This window comes from Sycon ciliatum, chromosome 1 (assembly GCF_964019385.1).
Source record: "Sycon ciliatum chromosome 1, ocSycCili1.1, whole genome shotgun sequence".
In the NCBI taxonomy this organism is placed as follows: domain Eukaryota; kingdom Metazoa; phylum Porifera; class Calcarea; order Leucosolenida; family Sycettidae; genus Sycon; species Sycon ciliatum.
Window position 1 is genome coordinate 60370319 of NC_088643.1, and position 18255 is coordinate 60388573.

Below are 18255 nucleotides of genomic sequence, written 5' to 3' on the forward strand. Positions count from 1 at the left end.
ATTATTTTTTTAGCATTCGCTTACTTGTATGACACTCAGTCAAAACACGCTCTCCCTCCTCCTCTTGTTGTAAGTAACTCTGCCTTTGGGCATCAATCACTCTATTTTTGTATTGGACAGCCTGGAACCTTTCTGTGTTCGTACGTACGTACATGTAGATACATCGGACCCCGAGGGGGAAATCCCACCGTTAGTTACAATACATACTAACTGCTATTGACTTCAAAACTTGCTCTCGCTGCAGACTACACAATGTCAATGTAGAAAGGGGGTGGGGGTGAGGACTATCACACAGCCACAAGCAGAATTTCTCAAGCCAATACTAGTAAGATGTGCTGTAGTGACAGTGTATGGACCAGAACATTCCTACTTGAAGTATAATGTAGATGCATGTAAAGAAACATGACAAACGAAGAGTGGGTCATGTCGATTGGCTTGGTCATAACAGTTACAATAATCATTTGCTGGAAGTGCAGTTTCTCATGTTGTAGCCCCCGTCAGGAAAATAATGAGCCGGAGAGACTCGGCAGAGCCCAGCCTCACTTAGAAGTTAGTCTGCCAGCAGAATGATGTGTGTGTGTGTGTGTGTGTGTGTGTGTGTGTGTGTGTGTGTGTGTGTGTGTGTGTGTGTGTGTGTGTGCGTGTGTGTGCGTGCATGTGTGTGTGTGTGTGCGCGTGTGTGTGCATGTGTGCGTGCGCGCGAGCACGCGGGCATGTGTGTTTCATGTTCCCGATTCCCTGTGAAAAGGCCAGGACTATGTTTCTGACGAGAAGTGTCAATAGCATACATGTACGAGCAACTGTGAATACGAACACTCGTCAATTGCTTCTCTAAACAACCATAATGTTATTATTATTATTAGGAATTGTGTCTATGGAGCAACAACACTGTAGTGATGGAACTGGCCTTCAGAGGATCCCCTCCAGCTACAGCAGGTTTAGGGAAATCCCCGTCACTTCACAGATCTCTCAACTACGAGTCGTACACTGCTCCCCTCTGGGTTTCACCTGTCACTTGAGCCAGCATGTGACAGAATTACGACGATCAGGACACCTTGAGACTGGCAGCCCAGAGCGGCGGTCGCTTTAGGTGGTCTTCCCACGGTGTCGCCGTTTCCCCCTCTGGTGGTGGTGGTACTGCTGCTGCTGCTGCGGCACAGCTTGCTGCTTCAGGCTGTGCACCGGCAGTCACAGTAGCCGCCTGTGGCTCAGGGACTGCATCGAACGGGTGCTGGAGCATCGCCAGGACACGCCGCACCTGCACAGGCACACGGAAAACACAACAGTGTACAAGGGGTGTCAGGACACACAGGAAAATCGATTTTGGAAAACTTTCATGACTGCGGTGTAGTGTGGCGATGACAGCAGAATTTGTTCTCTTTATTGCTATTTTACAATTGTTGTCTCCGCGTCGATTATCATCATACACATTCCACATACTTGTAGTCGTATACCAAGCATGGTGAAACAAGCGGTTAGCTCATCATCACCACCGCCGAGTTAGTGAGTGTCGTGACAGGAGCTGTTGGAGACCTCTTGTTTCACTGAGCCGGGCATAGTGAGGGTGACGCTCATCAGTCAGATTGCAAGCCACATGCTGTCCCAAAATGTTCAACATAATCCTGTCAGAATTGTTCTGACAAGTGACTGACAAGTGACTGGCAAGTGACTGGCAAGTGACTGGCAGGTGACCAACAAATGCCAACAAATGACTGAAAATCTGCAGACAAGTAAGTGACATGTGACTGACAAATGACTGGCAAGTGAACTGAAAGTAACTGACAAGTCACAAGAGACTAACAAATGACTGACAAAGAGACTAGCAAGTAACTGATATGCGACTGACACGTACAGTAACTGGCAAGCAATTGGCAAGTGACCCACAAGTGACTGACAAGTGATGCTGGAGTCGACCATGTAGGTTTGGTATGACTCAAATGTTGCTAAGCGAAATAGTATCAGAAGTTCACAATGCCAGCGGGAGCATAGAGTGCATAGCCACTCACCTCGGAGAAGTCGCCTTTCTCTGCCTTCTCAATGGCTTGCTGGGCAATGTAGTTACGCAATACCACTCTGACGAATTCAAGAACAACAGAGAACAGGGGATGTACGTCAGGTCAACTCAGTCAACTCAGTAGCTAAACCAAAGATAAGAGTTGTGACACGTGGTGACAAACAAAAGTCACGTTAGTGTGTTTCCAGTGGCCACGGCATTGCTTTGACCGGAGAGCAAGCCAGAAGAAGACAATCTTCAGTGTTCTTTCAACTTGTCGCTGAGTTCTCTAGTGTTTTCGCTGTGTAGAGGAGAGTTGAATCCGTTTAGCACGGTTTAGTGTTTGCAGTGGTCACCACTGGAATTGGTGGTACTGTGCTGTTATTCGGCTCTAGGCTGTAGCCAAAAAGCCCTGATCAGTGGCTCTGATATTTCTATCTCAGCGATCGCTGATTTCTTTGGTTCTTAGCAGCTGAACATTGCACCATGGCTAACAGCGAAGGAGAACTTCTTCTAAACAAAAAAAGAGAGAAAGTTCTCCGTGCCAGCTTGCGTGATCTCCAGTCAAAGTGATGAGGTGACAACTGGAAACACTAAAAAGTGTAGGTGACGCGACTCTGGTTTATCACCACCTGGAACGTCGCAACGCATTTTTCAAGAAGCGAGGCGCCATGACTTCGACGGCCTGTAGTCACAGTATAATGCAACGTTTTACAGCTCGTCCCAGCCTATACAACCATGCTCTTATGTCCCACGTTGGCCACTTTACGTCAACTACGAAGTAAGCTTTAGCTACGTGTATACCCGTATACATCCAAACCAGATCCGTTATTATACAAGATTTCGGCACGTGGACATGGTCAGGTAAGCACAACAATGACATCATCGTGTTGCAAGACAACAGCAAAAATGCTCTGATTGTACTGACGAATGGCCCAAATGAAAGCTAATGAACAACAACAACAACAACAACAACAACAACAACAACTCTCCCATACTTTTAAAATTCAAAGTGATGTAAATCACTTTCCAACTGCATAACCCACAATCTCACCTTCTCATAAATTTATCTCTTATTGGCGATGGTGCCATCGTGAGAATAAAGAATTCAAACAACAACAACAACAACAACAACAACAACAGCAACAACAACAACAACAGCAACAACAACAACAACAACGACAGCTACTAGTACTCACTTCGGGTTTGCTCGACCCATCATGTCACGGCGCTTCTGATGGGCCTGCACGGACGGGAGGCAAGGCAGAATTACAAACAGTTCTGACATCAAGGACACAAACACCAATGAAAGACTGCAGAAAGGAATTCCCAACAGGCGTCATCGCCTTTTTACAGAGTAAGGGGTGTTACTTCAAACATGGGCACCGTGACATCGACAAAACAAGGGTGACAGGGATGATCGGCCCTCATCGAGACGCGGGAGTGTTTCAAGTATTCAAGAATCGATTCCGGTACGTAATAGAACTCGGCCAATGTAAGTTATACATGATGTAAATGTATCTGCGGGTATGATGATGATGACAGCATATCACAAGGCAGAGGACACACTGTATGGAAAACAGTGTTCCTGTATTCCTATGGCAATTGGTCAAGCTTCTTTTACGGGCAAAAGAAGCACAATGGATGGAAATGCTACACAAATGCAAACCCAGAAAACAAGAAAAGGAAAAATATGTAACCCAACAGCAAAAACAACGTGCGATGAACAGTTTTTAACACTATGTGTTCCTGTGTCCTCCGTGGCCTTGTGACATGCTGTCATTATCATACCGGGTGAACTATCAAGCAAGGCTTACATACCGGTATGTATGTGCATACAACTCACCTCCAACAAGGCATCAGCAGACAGGTTTTCAATATCCAGCAGGAGACGTTTCCTATCATCATCAGCACAGACAGCACACCAACAAATTCAACGTGAAAGGCATGCAGGGGCCTTACAAATGATCAAAAGGCAACTCAGGCCTAGAGCCAGTTCCGGAGATGTGGCAGGGCCCTCAGGCTGGGCCACAGGGCCAATCACTATCCCATGTTCAATTTCAGCATCATGGGTGGATACATCTCTACAGCTCTACACAAAGTTTCTAGGGTCCTTGCTGCAAATAGTGCTCTATGCCCAAGCTAGAGCAGAGTGTACCATATAAAGGCAAAACAACAGAGACCACAGGTTTTCTGGAAATCTGAGTTATTGTTCAAAATAAGTGGTTCGAACATGAAACTCAAAAAGACCTGTTGTTTTACCGACACATGTATCTCTACAGCTCTTATGCAAATTGCATACCCGGTTGTTTTACTGGTTGTTTTAGCTACACATTCTGCCAGCTACAGCTATCAACGTAGCACGGTAGCACTCACTGCATTTAAGCAGCTTTTATGAGAGATTAGGCTGTGGTTCAAGAGTGTAAAAGTGAAAGGGGTTAGAAAAAGAAGAAGAAAAAACTGTAAGGCCATGGCTGTACCCTCTATATCAGTTGTGCAAGCCCTGCAACTCTAGACGGTATAGTTGTTTGTGTCACGAACGGACATAAACGAGGGAAAATAAGGGGTCTAAAATACTATTACTACTGCACTCCAGGGCAGTTCAACGGTGGCTGTGATCACAGTCCCTCGTCTCCGTCGTGAGAACATCAAAAACTCATCATATCAAGTGCTATTATCGAAAAGACTGTAACGAGAAGAAGGTCTAACCAGACACAACTTCCATACTGAAAAACCCAGAAAACTAGACCAAGAAGAAAACTGTTCTCCGCTCTAAAAACACGGTAAACGATTATGACGTAAGGCGTCCAAAAGGAGCGAGAGTTTGAACTCCCGTTTGAACTTACAACAGATATGGCAGTACGAGATAGTAGGGGTCAAAGCATGCATATGCGAAATGTGTACAATAATGCACGACGTGGGAAAAGTGGGAAATAGTAAGTTCATGACTGCGCAGTCATGACAGTTTGACTTGGACCGGTAGTTATCAACTAGTGTCCTGCAATCCTATCGAGCTTGGGATGCAGCCGCCTGAGCACTGAAGGCGTTCATATCATGATCTGCATTACCTGTACATGTCAAGCCACTTTATCCAAAGCGTCCTGTCCTCTGCCTGCTTGCTTTCCTCTGACACCGCCTAGCAACACCAATCACACAATCGACATACAGAACACTTTATCAGCAAGAATAGCAGCAGCAGCAGCAGCAGACATAAGGACATAAGGAATTATAAAGTTGGCTGCACATAGGGCACAGTCATGCGACCATGCTCGTCAAAACACGGTCAAACATCCTACCTCCAGCGCCTTGTAGCGTTGTGCCTTGTCCAGCTCGCGCTTGATCGGTCCCAGGGCACGAGGGTCGCCGAACAAGCCTGGCTGCACCTGCATCAGCTGAGAGAGTTGTCCCAATTGCCTGCATGTACAGCAAGCACAGAGTGATGGGCAAGACAAACAAGGCAAACGAGCTCACCACTACTTGTAGCATGTTGTAAGGTAGACTGGGTTCACATGAGAAGTCAGATTACACAGCCGAAATGGGAATGGGAGCTAGGGTACAACCGTTCCATGAAAACTTGAAAAGACATTGAAATGTACTCTCTGAAAGGCCACTCAGCCTGACTGGTCACTCGGCAACCTTCCTCTTTGAGGCAGTATTGTGACTGCCAGCGCATTGCATGCAGCGCTTGATCTACATCATGCACTGACTATTGGGTAACAACAACTCACTGATCAGAAATCTGAGGCTTGCAGGCTGCTCTAAGTTCTGCCACCGTGCTGCACTGCTTGGCCAGCTCTGAAGCACATCTTATCACAGTGCAGATGAAAGGGAGAAGCAGACAGACAGCCAGACAGAGCAAACTTCAGGACCGGACCCAACAACATTCACGTGCCCAATCCAGAATGCAAGATTAACTGCTAGGCTGCTGCGTGCACTACCAATGCAGTCGATAGACAGAACACATTAGCATGCACAATAGCAGAAGGGTGTCACCTTCACCGAGGTGAGACAACCGAACACGCCCTTGGCATTCCCACATAAACCACTACACGTACAAGCACTCTATGTTCCAATGGGTGCGCGCATGCTAGAGCATCAAACGCCCCAGCAGCTAAGCTTACCGTTCCGTTGAGACTTCGTCAGAAGGCTGCAGCACAGCCAGAAGCAAGAACGTGTTGGTGAAATCCGAACCTGGCACACAACAGGGTTGTCACACAGAGACAGAATATGTCAGCAGAACGTGTACAGTAGTCTCAACAGCAACTACAGTGCTGCTCAATGAAATCCGATCAAGCAAAGTCTGTCAATGCCACGCCGGACGCTGTGCAACATCCAGCCAGACCTGCGAGCGCTGGGGTGGTGACCCGGTGCAGGGCGCACGCTTGACACACACGATCGGATTTCATTGAGAAGCGCTGTAGAAGTGCGGACTAATACGAGAACATGCTACCAAGCGAGAACCACTCAATCTAGGTAGACAATAGGGCATAGGCAGAGGAGGAAAATTAGTGGAAGGTGACCACCAAAGCCATATCAAACAGTACTACATATAGGGCATTGTGTACGCGGTGCCTGTGTTGTGCATTCAACCAAGCACGTGTGATTTGATTCATAGTCTTATGAGTCACCAGTACTAAGTACTCACCAGTCTTCTGCATGGTTTCAAAGAGCGCCTCGAGAAGTTCACTGCAGCAGAGAGAGAGAGAGAGAGAGAGAGAGAGAGAGAGAGAGAGAGAGAGAGAGAGAGAGAGAGAGAGAGAGAGAGAGGTGGAAGGAGGAATGCAATGATAAGGATGTGCAGCTATCGCCCATCACTGCCAGGGAAGATCATAAACGCCAGTCTAGTCCTGAGCATGAACGTCGCATTGGCTTTGGCAGTACATACCACCTAGATGGACACACTGATATACAGTCAACTTTGCGTATAACGACACTCGGCAGGGCATCAGAAAAGTATCGTTATTCGCGAAGTGTCCTTATACCCGAAGTCTGATTACAGTTGACCTACCCTTATAACGATAACCTCTATAACGATATTACCCTTATAACGATTTTTTTTGTCCAACCAAATCACTCCATTGACTTTTGTATACAATGCCTTACCCTTATAACAATATTGCTATAACGATATTACCCCTATAACGATATAAAATGGGCTGACCACTCGGCATTTTTCCATTTTATAACAATATCTAGCAGGGAATATGTAGGCTCCACTATCCAAGTAGGGCAAGTTTCACTTGATAAGTCACTGGGACATGACAAAATGCGATGGGGGCACCATTGATGCCTTGCTATGTACATAATGTGCATAGAACATACATGTAAGCAAGTTTTTATGCTCTAAAGAGTGTAAAAAATGAACAAAAATCATGCATTATGACGTACATGTATGAAATGAACCAGTACCCTTATAACAATATTACCCTTTTAACAATATTTCTTGGTCTGACGCAAATATCGTTATAAGGGTAGGTCGACTGTATATGTATACAGGTAGATGGGACTTTGCTCTGGGCATGGAAATTCTGTCGTTATTCGCGAATTGTCGTTATATCCGCAGTCGTTATTAGCGAAGTTGACTTTAGCACAATGGTACATGTACATGATGTAGACACCACAACACGGTGCAGTTGCAATACACTCAACACTCAACACCATACCTGTCATGATCCTTGAAGCCATCAGTTCGCACCAGTCCAAGCTGCAATGCATATGCACATGGAAAAACAAAAACGGGTACTCTAACATTCGTATACGAGACAAGCACGCACTAGCCCCCAGGCAATGGCCACCAACATCGGTGAGAGGCAGCACAAACAACATACTTTAATACTCTGGCACAGCACCAGTGCCTCGAGTCCAAGAAGGGCACAGTGTAAGCCTAACCTTCTGCCGCATCTTCAGCAAGTAATGTTCCTGATAGACACTGTCAAACCTGCATAGAAACACACAACACAACACAACATGACACAACATGACACAAGGCACCTAAGACACGGATGAGCGAGGCGAAACAACACAATGCCGCTGCTGATATAACACACAGCATCATCTTTCTTTCATGACCCACCCATGCAGCCAGAAGTCATCGGTAATCCAAAGGCGTAGAACATTGAGGAAGCGTTGCTAGTGACTTTGTTTGTTTGTTTTGTTTTTGCGAAGAGACCGAGTGAAATCAGCTGTTGGAGCTCAGACATAATATACCTGTGACTAGTTGCTACAATACAATTGCATGGCATAATGCCAGTACAATACAATTGCATGGCATAATGCCAGTACAATACAATTGCATGGCATAATGCCAGTACAATACAATTGCATGGCATAATGCCAGTACAATACAATTGCATGGCATAATGCCAGTACAATACAATTGCATGGCATAATGCCAGTACAATACAATTGCATGGCATAATGCCAGTACAATACAATTGCATGGCATAATGCCAGTACAATACAATTGCCTGGCATAATGCCAGTACAATACAATTGCATGGCATAATGCCAGTACAATACAATTGCATGGCATAATGCCAGTACAATACAATTGCATGGCATAATGCCAGTACAATACAATTGCATGGCATAATGCCAGTACAATACAATTGCATGGCATAATGCCAGTACAATACAATTGCATGGCATAATGCCAGTACAATACAATTGCATGGCATAATGCCAGTACAATACAATTGCATGGCATAATGCCAGTACAATACAATTGCATGGCATAATGCCAGTACAATACAATTGCATGGCATAATGCCAGTACAATACAATTGCATGGCATAATGCCAGTACAATACAATTGCATGGCATAATGCCAGTACAATACAATTGCATGGCATAATGCCAGTACAATACAATTGCATGGCATAATGCCAGTACAATACAATTGCATGGCATAATGCCAGTACAATACAATTGCATGGCATAATGCCAGTACAATACAATTATTATTATACGCATTCCCGCGTTGAAGTGTAGCAGCAGTATGCTGCGTCCACAGCTTCGCTTATGCAGAATGGCTTGGGTGAGAGGAGAGGGGAGAGAAAGCAACAAGGCAACCAACATCTATGAAATTGGTCACAATAACATGAAGAGAACCAACCTACATAATGCATGATTGCACAAGAATGGAGACGACCAAATATAATGGCTATAATCATTGTGCCACAAAACCGGTACACAGGAGATCTGACGAAAATGTAACGAAACATAAAACTCAGTTACTCAATACAGGTTCCACTAAATTACAAGAGAACAACGCTACAACGTTAGAATTGCCGCTAAATTATCGCAAGTGTAGAGAACGAGTCCAATACAAATGAAAACCATGAACAGACTGTCCCGAAGTTATTTTGGGAACAAATTGTACTACATGACTGTACTTGCTGATACTGACGCTGACGGAACACGAATTTGAGTTGAATACTCACGAAGTCTTGTACATGCACATCATTATGCGCCGGTGTTGTGGAGTAAGCAGGTACGTCAGTCACCAATCCAGCTTCAGCTCCACGCTCGCTTCAGCAGAATGTTGCCCGCGTTTGCTTTGCCTCCACACGGATAGACGACCAGCGCAGAGTCCCGCAGCTCCGTGGCCGTAAGGTCTTGATATTCGCCGTTAGCGCCGTCACGGCAAGTCTCAGTCCACCTCTCACACCAAGCCGCCCTATAAAAATCTTTCTCTCTCCATTGGAGTGCTCCCCAGTTGCGCGAGGAGACTAGAGAAATTCCTCCGGTGAGCGAGGAAGAAGAGCGGAGTTACCCAACTCAACCTAACTACAATACAATTGCATGGCATAATGCCAGTACAATACAATTGCATGGCATAATGCCAGTACAATACAATTGCATGGCATAATGCCAGTACAATACAATTGCATGGCATAATGCCAGTACAATACAATTGCATGGCATAATGCCAGTACAATACAATTGCATGGCATAATGCCAGTACAATACAATTGCATGGCATAATGCCAGTACAATACAATTGCATGGCATAATGCCAGTACAATACAATTGCATGGCATAATGCCAGTACAATACAATTGCATGGCGTAATGCCAGTACAATACAATTGCATGGCATAATGCCAGTACAATACAATTGCATGGCATAATGCCAGTACAATACAATTGCATGGCATAATGCCAGTACAATACAATTGCATGGCATAATGCCAGTACAATACAATTGCATGGCATAATGCCAGTACAATACAATTGCATGGCATGATGCCAGTACAATACAATTGCATGGCATAATGCCAGTACAAGTACGATTTCGTGCAATAAACAGAAACAACACACATATGACATGCACATTCAGCCTACCGGTCCAACAGCGGACTGGTCTTCTCCTGGCTCAGCACAGGCGACAGTGCCTCAGCAAACTTGCCCAAGTTCCAGCGACACATCTCTGGCTGCTTCTTGTATGAGTAGCGGCCCTCTTCATCTAAACACACAATACAGTAACTGTTGTTGGACTGGTATTACAGTATAATTATGTATAACATCTGGTCTACTACCTTTGATTCATGATCAGTACAAAAAGTTTAAAACCAACTAGAAAAGGTGCCTGTTACCAATATTGCCTTCGTTCAGTTCTAACTTCTAAGCCAGCATGTGTACCTAAACACAGGACACGCTGACGGTGCGGGACGTAATGTATGTCCGGATGGCATGGGGTGAGCTGTCAAATCGTGTACGATTCGTATGACACGACATGCTGCAGTTGTTGCGACGTTCAACAGCGAACAGTGCGAGACATAAGGCACAGTCCGTGACAGGGTGACTTCCGGACCTATTTTTTTTGGTTTTCGGGACTTCTTTTCATCTAATCCTCCTTGAATGAAGCGGAATCAAGTCCACAATACCAATCTTTCATGAAGACCAAAAAAGCAGCCCTGAATGTCGGGCGATTCAAATAATAGCCCCAGGAAATGATAATACAGTTCGTCTGTCATGCTCCTAAACTACCGTAAAAGCCCGTGCATAGGCCCCGGGCGTATAGAATAGCAGCCTCGATTTCCTGGGCGTATACAAGGGCACGGGCATTATTTTGGAACCGGACGTATACTGGGAATAGGGATAGCAGAAAGTAATGGGTATCAGTACCTGTACATGTACTGGTGTTTCCGGCATACCTGGGCGTATACATGGGCATGGGCGCTATTTCGAAACAAAAGTGTTGACTTCCCCTGACTGGGCGTGTACACGTAGGGTGGGTGTAATTTCGAGTGGGCGTATACAGGGGCTTTTACGGTATCCCTAGATACCATAAATTTACTACATGAGATCTTAGCTTGCTAAAATTCAACTCAAGTCGTGTTAGCCATTCTGTGAGTTATGAGAAGCGCAGTGTTCGAAATGCTAAAAATGTCCAAGTACGAATCGGGAGAAGTCGGCGCACGACACCGTCTCCTGCTCACACTCAAAGTGCAGCCGTTTTGTACGCTTGCGTCCCCGTCTACGCCCGTCTACCAGTACGGTATGAAAAGTTGAACTGACGCAGCTCTTCCCGTCGCTTCCCGATCCGTACGGTAGTACGGTTGCGTTCCCATTCCTGGTGTTCACATTGGATGCCGTCAGACCGTCCCGTCGCTTCTCGTCTATCCGTTTGTTCCATTATCACTCTAGCCAATGTATTCTTATATCCCGTCACTCTATAGGCCATACTGACTGTACACACACAAGATAGGGACCTGGCCGCGGTTACTCCACTGGATTTCAAAGTCCACAACAGAATTATACGAGTTGTGTCTCACACGTCTAGTCCACCTCCCCTCCCCCCCCCCCCCACTGCAATCTCTGCATGCTATGCTGTACACGCAATGTACCTGATGAGTTGCATATGAAGTTAGGGTTGAATGAGTCCATGAAGCCAAAGGGACCATAGTCAATTGTGATGCCCATGATGCTCATGTTGTCCGTGTTCAGAACTCTGAAAGAGGCGATAAAAACAACAGATAGCCAAATTGACGGCTTAGAGCACAAGTTGTACTAAGTCGAGTTCCTAATACAGTATAGTATAATAGATTGCACAGCCAGAAAGTTCCTACTGCCATCGAAACTGAGATCGTCCAGATCCACGCATCGACATCTGGGGTTCCACCCTGCCCATCAGCCAAGCTATCGCCTGATAAAGAAATCGCCGCCATCACTAGTTGTCTCAATACAAACACTCACACAAGGTCCCTCGGCTGCAAACGCTACAAAATGTTCACCACATTTACATGCGTGACCCATTATCAGAGTGCAGTAACAACTGGCACTGCTGTAAGTGTTGACTCGTGACCATGTCCTCTCCCCCCCCCCCCCTCCCCTCCCTTCGAAAGGCTACTGTAATTTCACAAATTTTCGGCGTACTTATATCTTCGGTACTTTCGGTGCATCTATTTCATATCTAAAATTTCAATAAACCGAACAAACACTGACACACATAATCCAATAGGGAACTGCTTCTCTGTACCTAAAATTTCTGTTCACCTAACCTGGCCTTTTGCCCTTAACTTAATATACCGGAAATATTGAGCACTTAAAACTTCTGAAATTAGAGCACCCGGACACACACCTGCATACAAGTACAGTGTATAGCACTTTCTTGGTCCTGAAGGCTCTATCTCTATAGTTTACCATCGCTTTCCAGGAATGCCAAGTGCGTATCAACTCACTATCAAGAAAGCTCGACACAGACACCTCAGGCTATCACGTATCAGTACGTAACCACTCGAGCAACTAACTCTCCAACAACAAACCACACCACACCACACATATACATATACACGTACCCATGGCAAAATCCTACGCACTGCCACTCAGCTACAAGACGAGCGGTGGACTCCACGACCTCCCGAAAAAAGCCCAGGCGCTGCTCTTCTGTCGAGAGCGAGGTCGAAATCTGCATGCACACAACAGAGAAAGAGAGAGGGAGAGAAAAGAGAGAGGGAAAGAGAGAGAGAGAGAGAGAGAGAGAGAGAGAGAGAGAGAGAGACAGAGAGAGACGGAGAGGGAGAGGGAGAGGGAGAGGGAGAGGGAGAGGGAGAGAGAGAGAGAGAAAGAGACAGAGAGAGAGAGAGAGAGACAGAGAGAGAGAGACAGAGAGAGAGAGGGAGACACACAAACACACACAGAAATGTCCTCAGATGGTATAGAAACGGCAGGGTCCATCCCGCTTTTAGCTAGCTGGTTGAGCACTCGCTAGAGTCAAACTCACCTGGGGGAAATACGTGTGTATGGCAAAGTCCAGCAGCTTCTCCAACAGCTGAACATCTCCTTCACTGGGACCTGCACGGCCAGTGGACTCATCAGGCGACTTGAAGATCTCAAACGAGCCAAACCTGCACCAGCAGACGATCAACAAAAATACATAACTTCACGGCCCTGTGTGCTAGTCAGCCAGACTGAGTTTCCAGCGCCCGTAGGAACGCCACCACCCTCGAGGATCAAGGTGCAGATGCAGGTGGGTGCGAGTTGATCAGACAGCCCCAAGTGGAAATAACTGAAAAACTGTGAAAACCTTCAGCCGCATTCATGTTACTCTCATAGCAAAAGTATGCACGTTTAAAAAAAGGAAGCATTCACACCCGAACTGCCTTTAGTTTAAACAGACTCCTTGCCCAACTCCTCCTAAACAGAAACAACTACTTTTGCCGTGGAAATGTAACAGTCGGTTCAATTATTGGCCGTCAGCAGCGAACCGTCTGAACAAGTGACCGTCGACCCAATAAGCCACCAAAAAACAACTAAGAACTCAACACATGCGTACAAAGGAGTTGGTGTATGTGATGTGCAGATAAACACATGCAACGGCAGGGTGTGTAAGTATACATTCAACAAAGTCACAGAGGCCAACACCAGTCCAGCACAAGCTCAGTGAATTCATTCATGAGTATACAGTATATACTGGTAGGTGCAGATTCAACACAGTAACGTAGACCAACACCTGCCCAGCACAAGCTCAGTGAATTCATTCACGAGTATGTGTATTTACTACTATAATTGATTATTAGTTGTAATTTATTACCCTCTACCTCAAGAATGTAGGTGAAATGCGCAGCACCACCGTCGCTCTTTCGTAAGCCGACTGTCCAGTGTAGAATTTGTCACGCAATACTTGAGTGTCGCTAGTCACGCATGTACCGGCTGCACATTCAACGAGAGCGACAATAAAGAAGAAGAAGAAAAAAGAAAACAACACGTTTCGGTGGCAACAGTCTACTACATGTGCATCAACATTAATTGACGTTAAAATATCTGGTCTTACAGGATGTGTAGATGAGCTGTCCGGAGATTGAGTAGCATGTATGTGTAGATGAGTATACGATCAGGAGACCGCAGTGTACCAAGACGGTGCATGCGGTGGGCACTCACCACGCGTAGTTGGTATTCCAAGATGATGCATTGCCTGCAGAATAGCGCACACAACAATCACAAAACAAACACAAGCAATAATGGTGTGAGCATCCACGTGCGCAGCAGCAGCAGTAGCAGCATCACCCAGCATTCACCGCGAAAGCCATCAGAAGATGCATGACCCACCACCAACTAACCTCCCAGACCTCCGGCCGAGAAACAGCGGCATGAGCAATATAAAATTAAGGCTGGTTTGCTGCAACTCCAAGTTTCATGCTCAGTACAATCATCTGGCAACTTAGGGACACTGCTGGCCATGCCAGTATATGTATCTAATATTGACTGAGTACGAGGTCAATATAGGAAATAAAAGCCGAGTAAAAGACCGAGGCGAAGCCGAGGTCTTTTACGAGGTTTTTATTTCCTATACTGACCAAGTACGAAGTCAATATTAGATTTATCATGACAAACAGTCCGCATTTCAAATTCCAGAACGATAACCTCATGAATCCCGGTTTTATGATTGCACAACCGTTGCACCACCACCTACTCATGCAGTGACAATGCTGCACTAGGCACCGTTCAACTGCGCAACCCCTAAGCAGTCAAATATAAGCAGTCAATATAGCCCTAAGGAGTGAAATATGCAGGAATATTTGACTGCTTAGGTATAGCGAAAATCAATGGGAGCCAATACTAAGGGAGTGATAAATGCAAGTAATAAAGGAGTGGAGGTGTTGCTGAGATGGTTCCGAGGTGTGGTGCTATGCTTTGGGTGCTGGGTTGGTAGCGTGCATGACGCTGAAATTTGTCAGCGAGGAAAAAGACTGAGTACACGCTGGTGGGACTGTGCTAGTGTCAGTGCTGTCCTTATTAGCGCAGAGTGTGTGGTTTGCTGGTGGCGCAGCTCAGGAGGCTGTGGTGTCAAAGTTGGTCAGGCATATGTCGTGGTATCTCAGGAGGTACTCGTTCTCATGTCGGTACTTCCCCGACAGGTTCTGAGCGCTTGTTGAGGTATGGGGTTGATCCTAGGCACTTCCCAGACAGGTTTTGAGCGCTTGTGGAGGTATGGGGTTGATCCTAGCGCATGGAGGATGTGGAACTTTTCCCTGGTGCAGAGGGTGCATGATTTCATGATATAGGTGTAGTTCCAGGTACGACCCTTCACCAGAAAAGGGGTAAGAAAACTTCAGAGAAGAGTCCCATTCTCGAGAGCTTTCATAGGAAGGCGGTGGGTCCAAGCCGAATTGCAAACTCCCGTGGTAGCACCTTGTATTCACTCCCACTGGTGTAAATGAAATGCATGTAGGGTTTCGTTCGTCGTCTCCCGATGTTCCTGCACCACATCTGTAAAGCTGGAAACTCTGTCATGTGATGCAGGCAATATACTCACAGTGCTAAGGGAGCACGTGTGTGTGTGTGTGTGTGTGTGTGTGTGCGTGTGCGTGCACGTGTGTGTGCACGTGCATGCATGTGAGTGCACACATGTGTGTGAGTGCGCGCATCCAGGTATTGGACACATGTATAGAATGAGTGTAGTCCACTCACCTCGCTGCACAGGAACTCACGGATGGAGGAACGAAGGACCTTGCGGCCATCAGCAGTGCGAGAGAAAGGAGTCAAGCCAGCACCTTTCAGTTGAATTTCCCAGCGCTCATCATTGCGTCCAAGTACTTCCCCCAATGATCTACAAACACAATAACAGTGATGAATGCTGTACTATTAGCAGGGCTATTTCAACGGTGTGGTCAAAGTTGAAAAGGGGAAATGATTACGTGGGCAAATGGATTACCGGTACGTAACCAATGGCACCGACAACATTACAGCGAAGCTGATGGCACTTGGGTACATAGACGTCCAGACAACATTACAAGCTGATGGGATGGCACTTGGGTACACAGACGTCCTGACAACATTACAGTGAAGCTGATGGGATGGCACTTGGGTACACAGACGTCCTGATGAAAGACTGACGGAAATCTGATTGGCTCTTCCACGGACTTTGCCCGTGGCCCAAGCAGAGTGGTGGCTTGGGCCATGGCACCTAAACTGAGAACCAGTTTACCCCATTTTTAGAGGCAGTGCATGCACGAGTCCCAGAAACGGCTTGATACATACTACAGTAAAACCTTTCCATGCACCGGCAGTTCTGCATAGAAACTGCACCGGCAGTTCTGCATAGAAACTGCACCGGCAGTTCTGCATAGAAACTGCACCGGCAGTTCTGCATAGAAACTGCACCGGCAGTTCTGCATAGAAACTGCACCGGCAGTTCTGCATAGAAACTGCACCGGCAGTTCTGCATAGAAACTGCACCGGCAGTTCTGCATAGAAACTGCACCGGCAGTTCTGCATAGAAACTGCACCGGCAGTTCTGCATAGAAACTGCACCGGCAGTTCTGCATAGAAACTGCACCGGCAGTTCTGCATAGAAACTGCACCGGAAACAGCGACCACCTGCGTTGCGCAACCAGCGACCGACTTTTAGTGTACCGCGTGCCATATGTGACCTGCATACAGCGACCAAAAGTGCTGTCCTGACTGGTAGGCTTGACTGCATACAACAGGGTTGAAATGCCCTCAGAAGCGAGTGCATGCAGTCAACGGAAGGGACAAGTGACAGTGCCGGGTGCGCTGCATGCACTTGAGTGAGGCGTGAAACTCGTGGATGCTTCGTCTGCATGAAAGTGTTCTGTACCCAACACCCGTAAATACTAAGTATGAACAAATGGAAGTACAGGCATGATCCGGCATGCCGCGAATGTATGGGACCTTGTTCTAAAGACCACCTGCGACCGTTTTTGCTCGCACCCGGGGCGTGTGGTGGTCGCCTAAACCAGGTCATACTGTACTTACTTCCCCTCACTTCTCTTCAAATGATCTTAATCAATGAAACTGTTCTACAGAATCTTACATGGCAGCACCATCTCCAAGTTGACCAGAGAAGTATCCAAACTAATGATCTTAATCAATGAAACTGTTCTACAGAATCTTACATGGCAGCACCATCTCCAAGTTGACCAGAGAAGTATCCAAACTGATGGCCACAGTAACAGTGGGCAGCTGGTGTCGAGCCGGGTAGAATTGAATTTCCCGAGAACACTTCTGCCAGCTCTTCTTCAGAAACGTTGCCAGTTATTCCCACAAGATTGAGTGCATCGTCTGAAGCACAGACCAGGCTGGGGTTTTCCACAGGCGTGGGCTTCACCAATGAAAAGCAGGCATTCAGCACCTGCCTTGACCTGATCGGTTCTTTCTCCTCCACAGGCAGTGAGCGCAGCTGGAGGTTATCGAATCGCAAATTCGTCAAAGTTGACATGGCTGCTGAATGACAAGCACTGGTTCTACGGTGCACTCCTGCAAGCTGCCTCGCCAGAGACAACATGCAGCCCTAGGCTGCAGCCCCAAATAGAGGTTACAAAGTAAAGGAATGCTAATCTGCTGAGGTCTCCAGTTCTACCTCAATCATGACCCACTACAACAACAGTACAATTCATGCTGCAGCAATATTTGAAAAGAACAAACTACTAAACTTATTACTTACTTTGCCAAAAAAAGGTGAACAGAAATTTTCAAATCCAGACAACAAGAGATACGATGTACGTGTACGATCGCGATCACGAGTCGACACAGACGTCATCATGCATCATATCAATGACAAATTCATTATGTCACTGATCAAGTCAGAAGTGGCACGTGGTGATGTTCATGTAGTACTAATAATGACGCGTCTTGTATACCGGGGAGTAGTTTTTTACTACTCCCGGGTGCTAACTACTCGATTCAACGCAGATCGCCGGTCCCGCCGTGGGCGCGCTAGTCAGGTATTCAGTCCACCTATCGAAAGACTACATGGTGGGGCTGATCAGATCGCTCGGTACCGTCGCCGCGTCGGTA

The 18255-nt window shown here is 46.4% G+C and overlaps 1 protein-coding gene across 1 annotated transcript; it reads right to left on the bottom strand.

Annotated features, from left to right (window-relative positions):
• Window positions 1-216: 216 nt before the first annotated feature.
• On the bottom strand, window positions 217-17905 carry LOC135804689 (protein adenylyltransferase SelO, mitochondrial-like). The gene is made up of 19 exons (XM_065318613.1): window positions 17355-17905; window positions 15907-16045; window positions 14377-14410; window positions 14037-14148; window positions 13220-13343; window positions 12795-12904; window positions 11844-11947; window positions 10339-10459; window positions 7883-7931; window positions 7657-7697; window positions 6639-6679; window positions 6115-6184; window positions 5722-5799; window positions 5290-5407; window positions 5062-5129; window positions 3840-3891; window positions 3193-3236; window positions 2007-2073; window positions 217-1258 (listed from the first exon to the last, which is right to left on the bottom strand). The coding sequence occupies exons 1-19, from the start codon at window positions 17741-17743 to the stop codon at window positions 1046-1048; spliced, it is 1974 nt and encodes a 657-aa protein (XP_065174685.1). The 5' UTR covers window positions 17744-17905; the 3' UTR covers window positions 217-1045.
• Window positions 17906-18255: the final 350 nt, after the last annotated feature.